General features: G+C 42.5%; 1 protein-coding gene and 1 long non-coding RNA gene across 2 annotated transcripts in view; both read left to right on the top strand.

The window, feature by feature from the left end:
- Positions 1-2,095, top strand: part of SLC7A5 (solute carrier family 7 member 5) — a 41,692-nt gene extending 39,597 nt beyond the window's left edge. Inside the window, exon 10 of the mRNA XM_042438031.1 lies at positions 1,177-2,095. Coding sequence (XP_042293965.1) covers positions 1,177-1,232 — 56 coding nt within the window. The 3' untranslated portion in view covers positions 1,233-2,095. The remainder of the gene's footprint in view (positions 1-1,176) is intronic.
- Positions 2,096-4,248: 2,153 nt separating this feature from the next.
- Positions 4,249-7,163, top strand: LOC121937489. Its single transcript, XR_006105146.1, has 2 exons — positions 4,249-6,439; positions 6,472-7,163. It is a non-coding gene; the product is annotated as an uncharacterized LOC121937489 (long non-coding RNA).
- Positions 7,164-14,958: the final 7,795 nt, after the last annotated feature.

The following is a 14,958-nucleotide window of genomic DNA, read 5'->3' as shown; positions in this document are numbered from 1 at the left end:
CTCCATAACTAAACACCAGCCTTTGTCCTTCCGGTGTTCAAGGCAACGACAATAACAACAGGGGCCTGACCTAGAAATGCAGACAAGCAGAAGTGCCAGGGTTTTATCTCTCTTTGTGTTACTTGGGAGGAGAGGAAAAACAGGTTTTCACCCCCGTCTTCAACTCCAGGAGACTGTCTACATACACACACACACACACAATCTGTCTCTCCTCTTCTCCATCCCTCCTTTCTTCTTCTTCCAAGTATTGCTCTCAGTTCTTAGAAAAGCCATTTTTCCTACAGCCGCCAGGTGACAGATTAGCATGTTAATTCCCTCAGCTGTTCTGCAAGCCTCTTTCACCCGAAAAATACTTGGTCGGACAGGAGGGAAGGGTGAGCCAGGGAATATCCCAAGAAGGACAGAATTAATATCTTGCAAACACCTTAATTAATTAGAAACTGCCGGCCCTCAGTCCGTCTTGGGTAAACCACCATAACCTTCGCCTGCCCTCTCATGCGTGCAGAACAGAACAATTGTGCCGCCGTAGGCAGGAAAGAGATGCGAAATGGGCCACGAACCAAATGGTCAAGAGTGAAAGCCCTACGGAGGGAGAGGCATCACTTCTCTGCCCATTGGGGATTCTGGAAGCTGCAGTCCAATGTATCTGGTTGCAAAAAGCCTGTACATACACATACACACATATGCACACCCATGTTCCTTTTGTCCTTTGGGAAATGCGATGGGAAAGACCTAGCGCTTGGGAGAGTTATTTTGAGGGAATTGCACATTCCGTTGCAGGCCTATCCAGGCAGTTTTTAAATCATGATTTTTCAATGTGAATTTTGTATTTCCTTATCGTCCTACGTATTGTAATACAAATATTGTGTAGAGATGCGATTTAATATGTGTTTTGACTATATCGTAACCTACCTCGAGCCGTAAGGAGAGGCGGGTAAGAAATAAAAATTATTATTATTATTATTATTATTATTACTACTACTACTACTACTATTCTCTGAAGATGCCAGCTACAGATGCTGGCGAAATGTCAGGAATAAACTCTTCTAGAACATGGTCACGTAGCCTGAAAAACCCACCCAAAAATTATTAATTAATTAGTTAATTAATTAATCACTTAATTAAAAGACCTCTGGAATAAGAGTTTGCTCATCTCATTTTCCTTTCCTCCAACAGAGTCCACAACAGTCTTGTGCCAGAAGCTGATGGAGGTCGTCCCCCAAGAGTCTTAAAGGAAACCTGGGGGAAGCATCAACATTTTTTGGTTCAAGCCAACGCACAATATTCTTTTTCGGAAGAAAACAAAAACCCATGAGTTTGTCCGATTCCTCCGTTGTTTTTCCATTATGCTTTTGTTTTTAAAATCAAAGTCGGGGGATTGAGCAGAGAGCAGTCCCTAGACGCCTTGCCACCGGAAAGTCCTTGCTTCCGCCTTTCACTCCATCCAGGCAGCTGTGACAAAATGGAGATGGAGGGAGAAGTTAAAAATTACTCCCAAGAAGAGAAGCTTCTGCTGGGAGCCTCCAAAGGCCTCCAGACAATCTACAGGGACATTTAGGTTTCCATGCTCAGCTATGAGCATAGACTCTTAGCTCTGATCTTGACCAGTCCTCTTTTTATTTAGTTCGCCGCTTTGCTCCTCCAGAAGTTTGCTTTCCTTTCCAAAAGTTCACCAAGAGCCGCCTGCTTCCCATAGAGCTGCCTCCAGGTTTTGCAGGAAAAAAACACCACAACAACAGAAAATCCAATGGAACTGATTCATCCGGCAATGCAGGGTTTTCTTGGGAGGAGAAAAATAAAAAAGCCAAGGTTTTCTTTAGCTTTACACTCCTTTGTGCAAATGGACAGGGGCACTCCCACAAGTGACAGGCACGAATCTGTCATTGACCTACTTTGATATCAACTAGTTCTGATTCTGAAATAGTTGGATGCCCCAACATGAACTTTTAAAACATTGTCTTAGTTGTTTATTATTATTATCATTATTGTTTTTTAGGGATCTACTTTTTTTTATTTTTCAGACTTTTTTGTCTCTTCTTTTAAAAGACTCCCAGCCTAATTCTGTTATGACCTAACAATAAACATTTTATATGTTGCTGTGTTTGCAAAAACGCCGTGATTGTTCTGAGCAAGCCTGAGCCAATACTTTTTGGTACGTGGGTAAAGAAGCAGTGCTCCGGATCGACACAGCAGCCACAATGTGGGAGATAGGACCGAAATTTGCAGGTTTTTGGCTGGGCAGTCGGATTGCCGAACTTTGATGCCGAAAGCGAAATCCAGCTTCCTTCATTTGCCTTGCTTCGCCTTTGTACCGCCTAGAAAACCATCAGTTGGCATGTTCCGATTGTATCTGATGGCTATGCTAACCGAGTTGCTTTCCTTACTAGAAAGAATGTTGAAATGTAGTTCCGTAAATATTTAGGGTTTGAGGGGTGGGTTATGGGGAGGTGGGTTCCAGAGACTGGGATTGTAGAGGACTTGGGAAGCAAATGATCCATAAGTAGTATTTATGGGAGGATTCTGTGATAACTTGGCTCTGGTTGAGCGAACGTAGAATCTAGGAGAGGCTTTGTTACTGGTCCAGTATGCAACGGTAGGTTCTCGTGAACTTAAAAATGAAAAGGCTTGGAGGTTGTCCTCCAACCTTTTTGGGTTTTGCTCTTGGTAGCTGCCATGTTGCTTTACTACTTAACCCCCACAAAGAACGGGACCAAGTAGCTCATATTTAAGATGGATGTGTGGTCCCTAGAAACCTGTTAACACACGTTTCATGGGTTTTTCTTCCTTTCTCCTTCCCATCCAGAGTTGTTCCTGTGTAGCAACAGGATGACTAGAAGGTAATTCTCATTAACATTTGCTTCATGGCCTCCTTTCTGTGTATTGATGGATGGGAATTAAACTTGACCGCTGGAAGTCCCACCTTCCAGGACAATAGACCTTTACAGTCTAATCCCAACCATTGGTCTGCCATATGTGTTGGACTTCAGGTCCCAGAAGCCTTGGCATTCAGGGATTATGGGAGCTGATGTCCAAAACATCTGGAAGACCAAGGCTGGGAACTATTGGTCTAACCAATAGGACCAACGTTTGGAGAGGAAAAGCCCAGATCTTGGCGCAGTCAGATTTTTCTCTCTGCAGTTATCCACACATCAGATCTTTTACGGGATTTAAATGGTGACGCTACTACGTTTTGTGGGGATGGTGCCTTTTTTGACCCTTCTCTTTTATTTATTTGTTTTTAATGCCATGTTGGGTATTGAGGGGGGGAAGGCTGCTGAAGGTGAAACTTCCACCCTTTTATCTTAATCTTAGGGGGAAATACGGGATTCCAAACTCCAACCTTTAAACTTGCAGCAGTCCCACAATGAGGTTTCTTTCCTCCCTGGTAAAGAAATCTTAACTGATGGATCAAATCTGTTTTGAGGAATTAATTGTGCATGTGATTAAAAGGATAATTTGGGACAAGAAAGTGTGGCTTTCCTTTAAAACAGTGTTTTTAACCAAATGGCACAGTGCATGTGTTCATGATGCTCCATCTTCTGAAATAGTGCCTACCACCAACAAGAATTTTTTTTAATGAATATTTGGCTTTAACATCGTGTGTTTTGCTGTCAAGCAGAGAGTGCGTATTCCATCTTATTTTTGGTGTCTACCCTATTATAACAAACCTAATTAGTTGATTTAGTGGCCATTTAATTGATCATTTACACTGTAGATGTGAAGTGTGTGTTTGTGTTGGCAGTACCCAAGTATCCTTGGAAGGTTTCGGTTGAGCAAGAATTAGGATAGTCTTCCAAAGTCACTTCCGTGGGGGAAAAGTAGGTGTCTCTTTGGACCCAGAAGGCCAAAACAGTTGGGTATTTGGAAGGATTATGCTGGCCGAAAGCCATAATCAGTCAATCATTTGGAAGGATAGGGTTGACTTGGGTCTCTCATGCAACACAGTTGTACCACTGTGGTTCCAGTTGACCAAGAATTACAATGGTCCTCCAAAGTCCCTTCCATGGGGAAAGAGTAGTCGTTTCTGTGGGCCCAGATGTACAAAACAGTTGGGTAATTGGAAGGATATGGCTGACATGGGTCACTTTCACAACAACACAGTTATACAGTGGGTCCTTGTTATCCGCTGGGGTTTGGTTCCAGGAGCCCTCGTGAATAACAAAATCCATGGATGCTCACATCCCATTAAATATAATGGCACAGCAAAATGGTGTTCCTTATATAAAATGGAAAAAAATCAAGGTTTGCTATATGGAATTTACACTTATTTGGAATATTTTCAAGCTGTGGATGCTTGAATCCGTGGATAAAAAATCCATGGATAAAGAGGGACGACTGTATCGCTGTGATTCCACTTTAACTGCAGTGGCTGCATCTTGCAAAATCCTTGGACTTATGTTTGAGTGAGGTACTAGAGCTCCCTAACAGAATTGTAAATATGGAACTACAAATCTCAGGATTTGACAGTGACTAAAAGTGCTGATATCAAACTGCTGCAGTTGTTCGATGTGAAAAAGATCCTAGTGTCTAAATCTTCCTTCTAGAAGTTAGGTCCTATGAATAAAACAGGACATGCCTAGTGAACCCCAGTCCTTAGCACTTGTGTCAATCCCTTTTCATATTGTAGACATATTTTTTGTGGAGTGGGGACATGCAAAAACAACCCTTGGGATGCCTATGGTCCATGGGATGCATTTTCCCTCCTTCCTGTTTCAGGTTAATGACAAAAAGATTGGTTTCAAATTTTAGACAGTACATCTGTCTCCGGACACGAACTGTGTTATCTGATCATGTTTTCTTTTTGGAACCCATTAACTTATTAATACTGTGTTTTCCTTTCCTTTTTGCTTTGTTTTTGCTTTTCTATTGAGTTTTGTAGCGCAAGGATATTGAAATACAGCAGCCGTTCTTTCCGAGTCGGAGGTGTAATTGTGCTTAAAGCAGAACAGGCCAGCGGTTGTGGGTCGACATCTTGTCTGTTGCGGTGCCAAGAACGGCACATTTCTCGTAACCAGGGCGCCACATTCAATGGGGCGTATTTGTAATTCTTTGTTGACTCTTGGGCATTGTTTATGGAGCCTTCTGGGTCACTTTGTCCCAAATGCCTCCCTCCATCTTCAATGTTGCAGAGCCGCCTTTGTTCTTCCCGTTCTGTTTTTTCCAGAATATTTGAAAGGAAATTAGTTGCCACTGTATTTACAATTCCCAAATGGCATGGAAAGTCAAAGACACTGACGTCTTGTAGCATATTGTCTGGCAGAAGATGGATGGGGACCTTTATTTACAGAGTTTCTTGCACACACATAGTATATTTACTCCAAGTACATGTGGGATTAATAATGCTGTTAGCTAACTGGAGTAATTGGCCACAAATATTTCATAACTGTTTACTTAGAAGGGGAAAAGAGTTGTATTACAGAAAAGCATCCTCCCCAATAGTTGAATCTAGAGCATATGACTGGGACCTATAACCAAATACCTGTGTGGCACTCAATGGTGGCACTATGTTTCCACATTAACTGTGTCTTGTGGAAACCTGGGATGTGTAGTTTTGGTGAGACAACTAGGGCTCTGGCTGAGAACTAAACATCCCTCCTTAAATTGCAGATCCCAAGTTTGCATGGGATGGAACCATGGCAATTTAAGTGGAAGCATTGCACTATGATTTTGTAATTCAGTCAACCCTCCATATCCATGGATTCAACTATCCATGGCTTGGAAATGCTCTCTCTCTTTCTCTCTCTCTCTCTCTCTCTCTTTCTCTCTCTCTCTTCCAAAAAGTGAACCTTGATTTTATGATCCTTTATTAAGGACACCATTTTACCAGGCCATTGGATTTAATGGGACATGGGCATCCATAGATTTTGACACCCACAGAACCAAACCCTAACGGATACCACCAAGGGCCCACTGTAGTGTCAAAGGGCCCCAGACTTTTGACCCAAAGACTTAAATGCAACCTGACATTACATGCTACAGCAGTACTTTGCTCTGAATTGTTCCAGAAACGAATCTCTCTCTTTGTTAAGCTGCTAGCTGGCTTGCTAGTTGAGTGGGAGCTTGTGACGTGCCATGGCTGTATCTTATGAAAACCTGGGATGTTTAGGTTGGTGTGGCATTAGGGGTCTCTGGCTGAAAATTTCAAATGCCCCCTCTGCAAATGCTGCAAATCCCAGGTTTTCAGAGGATGCTGCCATGCCAATTAAAGGGACCCTGATAGCTATGCCATCCGCTGATAACCTTACCAAGGATATTGCATTCCATTTTGTGGGTACTGGGCATATTAAGTTTTCAGTGGGCCTTTTTAAAAGATGGGGGGGTTGCTTCTTATTTTGTCCCCTTTAGGTTTTTGGTTTTGGGGGGCCGTGGGTTTATTTTTCTCTGTTATGTTTTTGCCAGATGGATGGATGGATAGAAGTGTTGGTGGATAGATGAGTGGGTGGATGGATGGATGGAAGTGTTGATGGATAGATGAGTGGATGGATGGATAATCTTTGGTTATATTAGGGTTACCTGAGCATCCATCCTCCTGTATCACACTGGTCCTGTTCTGGCCACAGGTCCTTTTAGGACTCACCAGCCAAGTTTGCCATGACATAAAGGGCATTTGGCGTAAAAACTCAGGAGGTGGCCGATTTGGGTAGATGTTTAAGATCTGCTGAGCGAAAATCAGACTCCTGAGAAATCTCTATTTTCTTTTTAACATAGATATTTAAAATATATATATAATTTTTTTAATGTAAGGAAAAATGTAAACCTAATTTAAAAAGCTTTTGTTGTTGTCACTTGAAAAGAAATATTTTTTACTAATTTAACGATTTATGCTAGATTTTTAAATGGGAAAATGTCTTAAGTGTCTCAGTACGTTCTTCTGCGCATTTGTCCATAGAGCTTTGCTCTAAGATGTTCTGTTGCTTTTATTATTATTCTTATTATTATTTTATGAGTTCTGCTCCATTTTTCCCTTGTACCCAGATGTGTAATATACTGCATTTTCTTCCCTCTCTTTCTCTCTTTGTGTGTTTTCCTTTGGGACTCTTCGGCAACCATTTGCTGTTACATTTTGGATGTCTCTTTTTACATTGGAACAAAGTATTCTAAATGACAAAGTGTGGTCTTTTGGCTTGAAGATCTTTATTAAAAAAAGAAACACACAATAGTAATTACCTCGATCTGGTGTTTTCACAAACTTCCAGTTTCAATTCATATATATACACACATACATACACATACCCAGTTTCAGTTCATATAGACAGACGGATAGATAGATGGATCTATCCCATTTTGTCCGAAACCCTGGTGCTGCCGGTCAGTGTAAGCAATACCGACAAATAAGGATCCAATTCAGTTTAAGGCAGCGCCATAAATTCCTAGAGGAGCAAGTTTATCATGTAAATGGGTGAAATGCAACCAGATTTTTGTGATCGCTTCGACTGTTACCCTCTTTCCAGCCGGTAAACATTTCCAAGCTGAAAGAAACATAGACGTTTATCACACTAGCGAGTTTCCGCGGGCAAACGGGAGTTAAACTACATTTGAATTTAAAGAAGACTTGTCACTTCGAATAGCTTTTCACAGCGAAATAATGCAGTGTGCAATAACACAAAGTTAATCCGCAGTTAAAGTGGAGGAAACCAGACACTTTTCAAATTTGGAACTCAACCAAATTTAAAAAGTTGCTGGTTTCCTCCACTTTAACTGCAGATTACAATTTCGTCGTGTCAACTGCGACATGATGTGAAAAACTTCAGGCATTTCTGGGTTTCCTTTGTTATATTGCATTGAAATCCTGTCTGCCGGCGGGATCTTGCATGTGGGATAAACTTGATAGATAATGATGGATATCATAGCTTGTTTTGGATGCCATCTCAGTGGTCAGCTATCATGCTATCTGGGGGCTTCTAGGAGCTGGTGCCACCAAAAGTTACTTTTCTCAGCTCTGGGGGTATCCAGTCTATAGTTACCGCATGTGTACCTTTTCCTTATATCAAGTACGGAAAAAGTTGTGACTCTATCACAACGGTGCGAGTCCTATCACGGATGCTCAGAAATGTATCCTTTGCCGCGGGAGCCTCTTGGCGCATGTGTGTTTTTAATATCGAACCCAGCCTCAAGAATTTTCATTAAGATGTGAAAGTTTCACCCGGGTGTCATTTGCACACTTTTTGCTCGCTTTTTGCAGATCGCAGTGTTTCCTTGGTCAAAGAGCCTTAAACCGGAGAGGCAGAAATGGATAATGTAATAAATCTCTACACAAGAGATCCAGTTGGTTTTCATTAATGCAAAAGATAGAAGCCAGAAGGTGCGATTTGGGTGCTCTTTTTGCAGCTCGTGGGAAAGGATCCATTTCATTAACAATATAGGAGAGCTCTTAATAATAATAATAATAATAATAATAAAACTTTTATTTTTATCCCGCTTTTCTGTGATCAAACAAAGCAGCCAATGACAGCTTAAAACAACCTATACAATATTCTGTCTAAACATCCCCCCTTAAAAAAGAGTTAAACATAATACAGTTAAAATAAGTATTAAAATATCTATCAATAATCAAATAATTAATAAATATAACATAGCGAGTGTACTCTGCCACTTACTTTTTGCTTATGCTAAAGAAGCTCACTGGAATCCTATATAATGATGAAGAGCAAGAGTGTGCAGTGTGCATTGAGCATTAGTGAGTGTACAGTGTGCATTGGTGCACAGTGCATATCGCTACGCAATGTACATTGGTGAACAATTGTGCCCTGATGAGCATTGTGTGTTGATGTGCATTGTGCACCAATCCGCATCAGGTACTTTGCCAGCTCTACTAAATAGTGATATACCAGCAGCATTACTAGTAATGGACTTTACACAATTGTGCAATTCTAATTCCCACAGACATAAGTCCACTTATGAAGACATAAGGCCCCAGGAGGATCCTGGAGGCTATTTTCGGATCACATTTTATTTTATGTGCCAAGCATAGGGAGGAATCAGGGACATTCCAAGTGAATTTGCATCTTTTAGCACATTCCTAAATCAAATTGACACTTGCTTTCTGCATACCTAGCAATTTGTGCAGATTCCTGGATTTACTCTTTAATCGCTTTGCTTAGACTCCACCTGCGTGCAACAAATGAGGATCTTTGTAACAGATGCCACATGAAAATGGAAACTGGGAGGAGAGAGATGCTCCTTTTCATTTTCTTCTAATCCCTTCTCTAGTCGCAGGTATTAAGAAAAGTTGCACGGACGATTTAACTCTTATTACTGCAGCAGCTGAAGCCTGGAGACAGATGCACATCTTGTGAAGTCGAAGGCTTTCATGGCTGGCATCCATAGCTTTTTGTGGGTTTGGGGGCGGCCAGTCTAGAAGAGTTTATTCCTGATGTTTCTCTGAAGTGCCAAAGCCACAGATGCTGGCAAAACGTCAGGAATAAACCTTCCAGAACATTCCGCATGGCCCCAAAACCCACAAAAAAACTAAAAATCCCATTATAGGTTCTTCTTAGGGTCGCCATAAGTCAGAAAGCAAATAACAATATAGTTAGGAAAGACTTGAAGGTAGGCAGCGACAACAAAGAATGATTTAATTTTAATACTAAAGTTCTTCATTTCCTTGCTTGATCTCTGTATCAATGCTGTATCTCACATTTCACAGTTAGAGCATTATTCTATACCTTTAGATCAATTTCTGCTTTTAGAGATCTCTACAATTTATGTGCTGCTTTTACTATACTCAATCTACTATTAGGGATCTCTACAATCTGTATTCTACTTCTAGATCAATACTATTCATCCTTGCTTGTGTATATTATTGCAGCACTGCAATAGAAAACATGTCGGTGGAAGAAACCAAGAGAAAAGGGGAGCATAGATGTGAACCTGTAGGCAAGGGAGACAAATGCCAGTCAGTGAGCCGTACATTGAGTACATTGGGGCAGGTTTGCACAGGTGCTCCTTCTGCCGCACCCTGTGACCCATGCTTTGCTTCCAGATGCAATCACCTTTGCAACCGAAGCCTCCAGTGCTGGCAAAAAATGTATGTGGGGGCAGCATTTCGACGGGTGGCGGTTTGTGGCAAGGGAATCGCGCCAGGTGTTGGCAAACAAAAATCCAGTTTGTCTAGTCTCGAAATGCCCGTTGGCGAAGGGAAAGGGAGCAAGAAGGCAATAGAAGTAGAGCAATGGAAGTAGAACTAGAGTGAGAGGAGAAACGCTGGGCTTGGAAACCCCTGATGCAGCTGTAAAGTTGAAAGTCTAGGCAAGGAAAGTGTTGCCTGTAGGCTACATATGGCCCTCAACCCCACTTTTGTGGCCCTAGAATCCTAGCATTCCCCCAAAGCACCCAACCTGTCCATTTATTTTTAGGGCAATTTTCAGATGATTTTGCAAGAAAGATGGAGCAGTTCAGCATTTACCCCAGCCACAGATTTTCCCTCTAAAATAGTCCACTTCTGGTTCACATTCATGCACGAATCAGTTCAAGATGGACCCGCTCCAGCCGGCCGAAGGGTGAATTTAAATCGATTCCGATCCACATCTGGTTCACACTTGCACGGAATCGGTTTATTGAAAAAGACACAGGAAAAATCAGCAACAAAAATATGTGGGTTAAATGGGTCTGGTGCATTGCCCCCCTCACCGAATCGATTTAAGTGGGAACTAGGTTCATTTGAACCAGTTCAAACCAAATTGCAATCTGATTTAAAAGGTAGTGGGAATGAGGCCCATGTTTTTGGTAGCCTATGTGGTCCCACTCAAAGGGTCCTAAAGTCCAGAAAGAAGTTGACCTCCACAATGTCCATCCCTTCTGTAGGCCAAGGGAGCTTGCAAGCTTTAGGGACATCAGAGCTTGTCACGAAGGTTGTTTCGTTTGGCCAGGATCGCTCATTGTGCAACCGTCAGATGGGTTAAGGACATCCAGCATCATCCCAAGGGCCCTTTTTTCCTCAGGGAGCCAAAGGAAACACAAATGGCAGAGATAAAAGGGATTGTGTGCCTGTGATAACAACCTCATTTGTGCAGGGTTGGGGAAAAGGCACATCAAGATAAGAAGCAGCCTAGAACTAGGATCCAGTGGCATTTCCTCCTCCTGAATCATTGTTGGTTGTTTGGATTGCCTTCCCACCTACTTTGCAGTTGCTATAATCTGTAACAACCACAGCAAAATATTTAGGGAGTCTTTCTTTTCTTGGAAGTCCTTGTGGTTCAAAATCTCTTTGTAACCCCCTGCGGAGCCATCAGGATGTCTGCGGTCCTCCTTCCTAAGCCTCCCATCATATTGTGCACAATATTTATTCTCTCAGATCTTGGAGATGGAGCACCTTTCAAGGAAATTGGGAAAGCTTCAGCCGATAGGCCACATGCGGCCCCAGTCCTTAAGTCTTCCCTGATCAAATCAGTTTGAAATAAAGAAAAATTGAATTATGTTTGGTGAAAAACCCATGTTTGCTCTTCACTATCCAATGTTTACCTGGAGACTGAACCTAGGATGTCAGAGTCAGCCAGATTTCTGTGTTGGTAACCATTTTTCAATGAGAGCCAGCATGGCGTAGTGGTTTGAATGTCCAACTACGATGCTGGAGATCAGGGTTCGAATCTTAGTTATGCATTCGGGGTTTGTTATTCCCAGTATGGACTCTCATCTCTGCGAATTCAGGTAGTCGCATGTGCCAGCAGCACTCAAATAAAGATGGAGGCGACCATGCAAACGTATTCGAAGCACATTCAAAGCATGCAGAGTTTTATCCCAGGTCCATTCAGATCAGTTATCCATTCTGTCAATGATGCAAATCTTTTAGCAAAACTCTAGGGAAAATCTCGAATATCAGTTATCCCAGGTTATGTGGGTTTTTTTTGGCAACCGCCTCAAACTTAATTGGATGCATTCGAAATGCATCTGAACAACAAAGATTCAACCCAGATTATTAACCCCTATTATAAATCTAGCTTTTTAAAATCTGCCTTCTGCTGCAAAGACTAAACTGAAGGGGTTTTCAAAGAAGCAGAAGGTGGTTTCTTCTCCTCTTTATGGTTTGCCTTTCCGCTTCTTTGGTTCCTGGACACACTGCCTGTGTTTGTCTACAGAAGCCAGACGTTTCTGATGCAACATCACAACTGAAGCACTGTGCCAATGTCTCTCTCCATCCCCACCACAAGCAACCAGGCTCTCGCAAGGATGGAAAAGGCCATGCATAACTCATTCCTTGGCTACAACATGTGAAAAAGTGGCTATCATGTTTGGGCCAAGATTTTCATCCAGATCGGGTGGGGAAGAGACATCAGAGAAAGGTGCTCAGAAAGAATGTGGCAAATGCAAAAAATACAATTCATCCATTCTCCATCGCTCAATGCTCTGAAATTCTGGGATTTGTAGTTTGGGGAGATACTGACCCTTCTCTGTCTGAGAGCTCTGGTGCCACAACAAACTACAAATCCAAGGATTGCATAAAATGGAGCAGATGTCATAACTGCAAAGGAGGACCAAGCACCCTAAAATGTACAAAATGTAGGACATTACAAAATAAAAGCTAAAAACACTACTATAAATATAAATTCGTGCTTTTTCACCATGCTCAAAATGGAAGACATTTTGGAATTCCTCTTGGACACAAGGCTGAAATGTATGACATGTCCTGGAAAAGGTCTGGTCACCCTGGCATTTATATATACATGACAATTAAACTATCACACAGCATTATTTCCGCCATGGACTAGGACTCCGGGAGGCCAGGGTTCAAATCTGCTCTTCTCAACCACAGAGAGCCATTGGGTATCCTTGGGCAAGTCACACTCTCTCAGCCTTACAGGAAGGTTGTGGGTGGCCAACCTCCTTTGTGCCTTGCTAAAATTTATGCAGTCAATGTTTTGCTTGCTCTTTCACTCCTTAACGAAATGCACATCATTTTCAGCAGTTGTGTGCCAGCCAAATTCCACACGTCGGCATTGAATTTCTCTCTCCTTCTTTTGCAGCGTTGGCATCCAATACCTGGCTTGATGCCCATTTGATAGTCCCACCTCAGTGGCCACACCAAATGGGGGATCCTGGAAATTGAAGTCTAAATATATATATAGGTACTTTATTTCCCAAGCTATGACCCCACTCAAAGTCTGGATAAAAGTGTCCGTTGCACGAAACTGACCAATGCTGCCAAATTGTTGCCAGGTTTTCTAAATAGCAATAAGGGAGATAATAACAATAATATATTTATTTATTTATACCCCGCCTGTCCATCAGGATCAAGATTAAGAAGTCATGACATGCATTAAGAAGCAGAAAACAGCTATTAGCAGGTATTGACTTCACTCAATTTAGCAGTGCATTTCTCTGATAAATTAACATAAATTACATTATACAGTCAGGCGTAAATTAAATCCCTGTCTTTACGAAGGGGCATTATTGTTGTTGTTGTGTGCCTTCAAGTCATTTATGACTTATGGCGACACTAAGGCAAACCTATCATGGGTTCTCTGGAGCTGAGAGTGTGTGACTCACATAAGGTCACCCAGTGGGTTTCCATGGCCAAGTGGGGAATTGAACCCTGGATTTCAGAAACTGTGGGGCTGTATAGACAGGTGGCAGGACAACACCCCTTTTCGCCCCAGATTGGGGTTGCAGCAACCGCACACCACGGCCCCATCCTGGCCTCCGCAAGATGCAAAAAGGAACCACCCCAAGCAGCACCTTTTGTGTCCTGGAAGGGATTCCTGCGGCACAGTGTTATTATGACACCACTTCCACACTGTGCCATTTGGGCACTGCGCTGGAGGTGCGTCATAATGGCTTGCACCGTCTAGAAGGATGCATGCCAACATGGTGCCCGGGCAGCAGCGTATGGGCTTGGAGCATGTGGTCTGTGTAGTCCCTGTGTTCAAAACATAAATGTGTTTTTCACTCCATTAACTCAGAGAGTTGAGAAGGGGTCTGAGTCTTGCCCTTCCCAGTTGGTTCAGGCAAAAGCAAACTGCCGCCGCCCTTTTTAAAGCTGGTGTGTTCTTCCTCATGAATAACTTTTGCAATCTTGACCAAACTGCTACAGACTTTTTTAGCTAGTGTGTCCATCCTCATTGACAACTTTTGGCATCTTGACCACACTCCAATGTTGCTTGGCCACACATGTCCCCATTTTCATAAACGATGCAGAATAGGCAACACAGCTGATGGTTGGTTGTCTGTCCTTTCTCTCACAAGGCTTTTTGTCTTTCGACACTGGGAAGAAGCAGCAAAACTGCCACTCTGTCGCCCGGTGTGGGGCAATTCTCCCACAGTCTTTGCTCCATCATCTCCTGGAGCTGAAAGGAGAACTCTACTTTCTTGCAGTTTTGCAATTTGGAGAGGTCTGATCCTGTCATTTGCAGAATGCTGACATCTGGCGCGAAGGAGCCGTCATTGCAAGAAGCTGCCTTTCTCGCCACATCTGAGCCCAAGTTGCATCAGCCACATGGCTTTGAGTGCATTTTGCCTTGCGTTGCATTTAGGATCCCCATATCTCAAGGCCCTGGATCCCTAACTCAGAGCGAGAGGGAGGAATCTCAGGGCAAGAGTGGTGTCTTGAAAAGTGTGTAGGAGGGCTGTGCATTTTCCTCCTACGTTAGGCAATGGGGTTCATCACATGGGAGGCATCCTGTGCAGAAGCGTGATTTAAAATCAGATTTAAACCCTCCCCAAACCCTAAGAAGACATGCAAAAGCTGGATTGATTTTCAGACACATTGGGGTTAATGCAACATTAAACCGTTTAGAAAGTCGACAAAACACAATTCTTTTTGTACTTTGGGGATTTTCCGGAATACAAAGCGTTATCAGAATGTGTCATTTCCGCAGTGCAGATGCAGCCATAGTTAAAGGCTGCAACATGCACCGATTAATTAGGTTTATGAACCAATTTTAATTGACCAAGGCTCAAGGAAAAAGGTATCCCTGGAGGAGCAGATTTGGCCATTTTTTTTTAAATTTAAAAAATGGTTAATTA

The sequence above is a fragment of the Sceloporus undulatus genome, chromosome 8, assembly GCF_019175285.1.
Source record: "Sceloporus undulatus isolate JIND9_A2432 ecotype Alabama chromosome 8, SceUnd_v1.1, whole genome shotgun sequence".
Classification (NCBI taxonomy): Eukaryota; Metazoa; Chordata; class Lepidosauria; order Squamata; family Phrynosomatidae; genus Sceloporus; species Sceloporus undulatus.
Note: the sequence above shows the minus strand (reverse complement) of the source record. Positions and strands in the feature narration are given on the sequence as shown.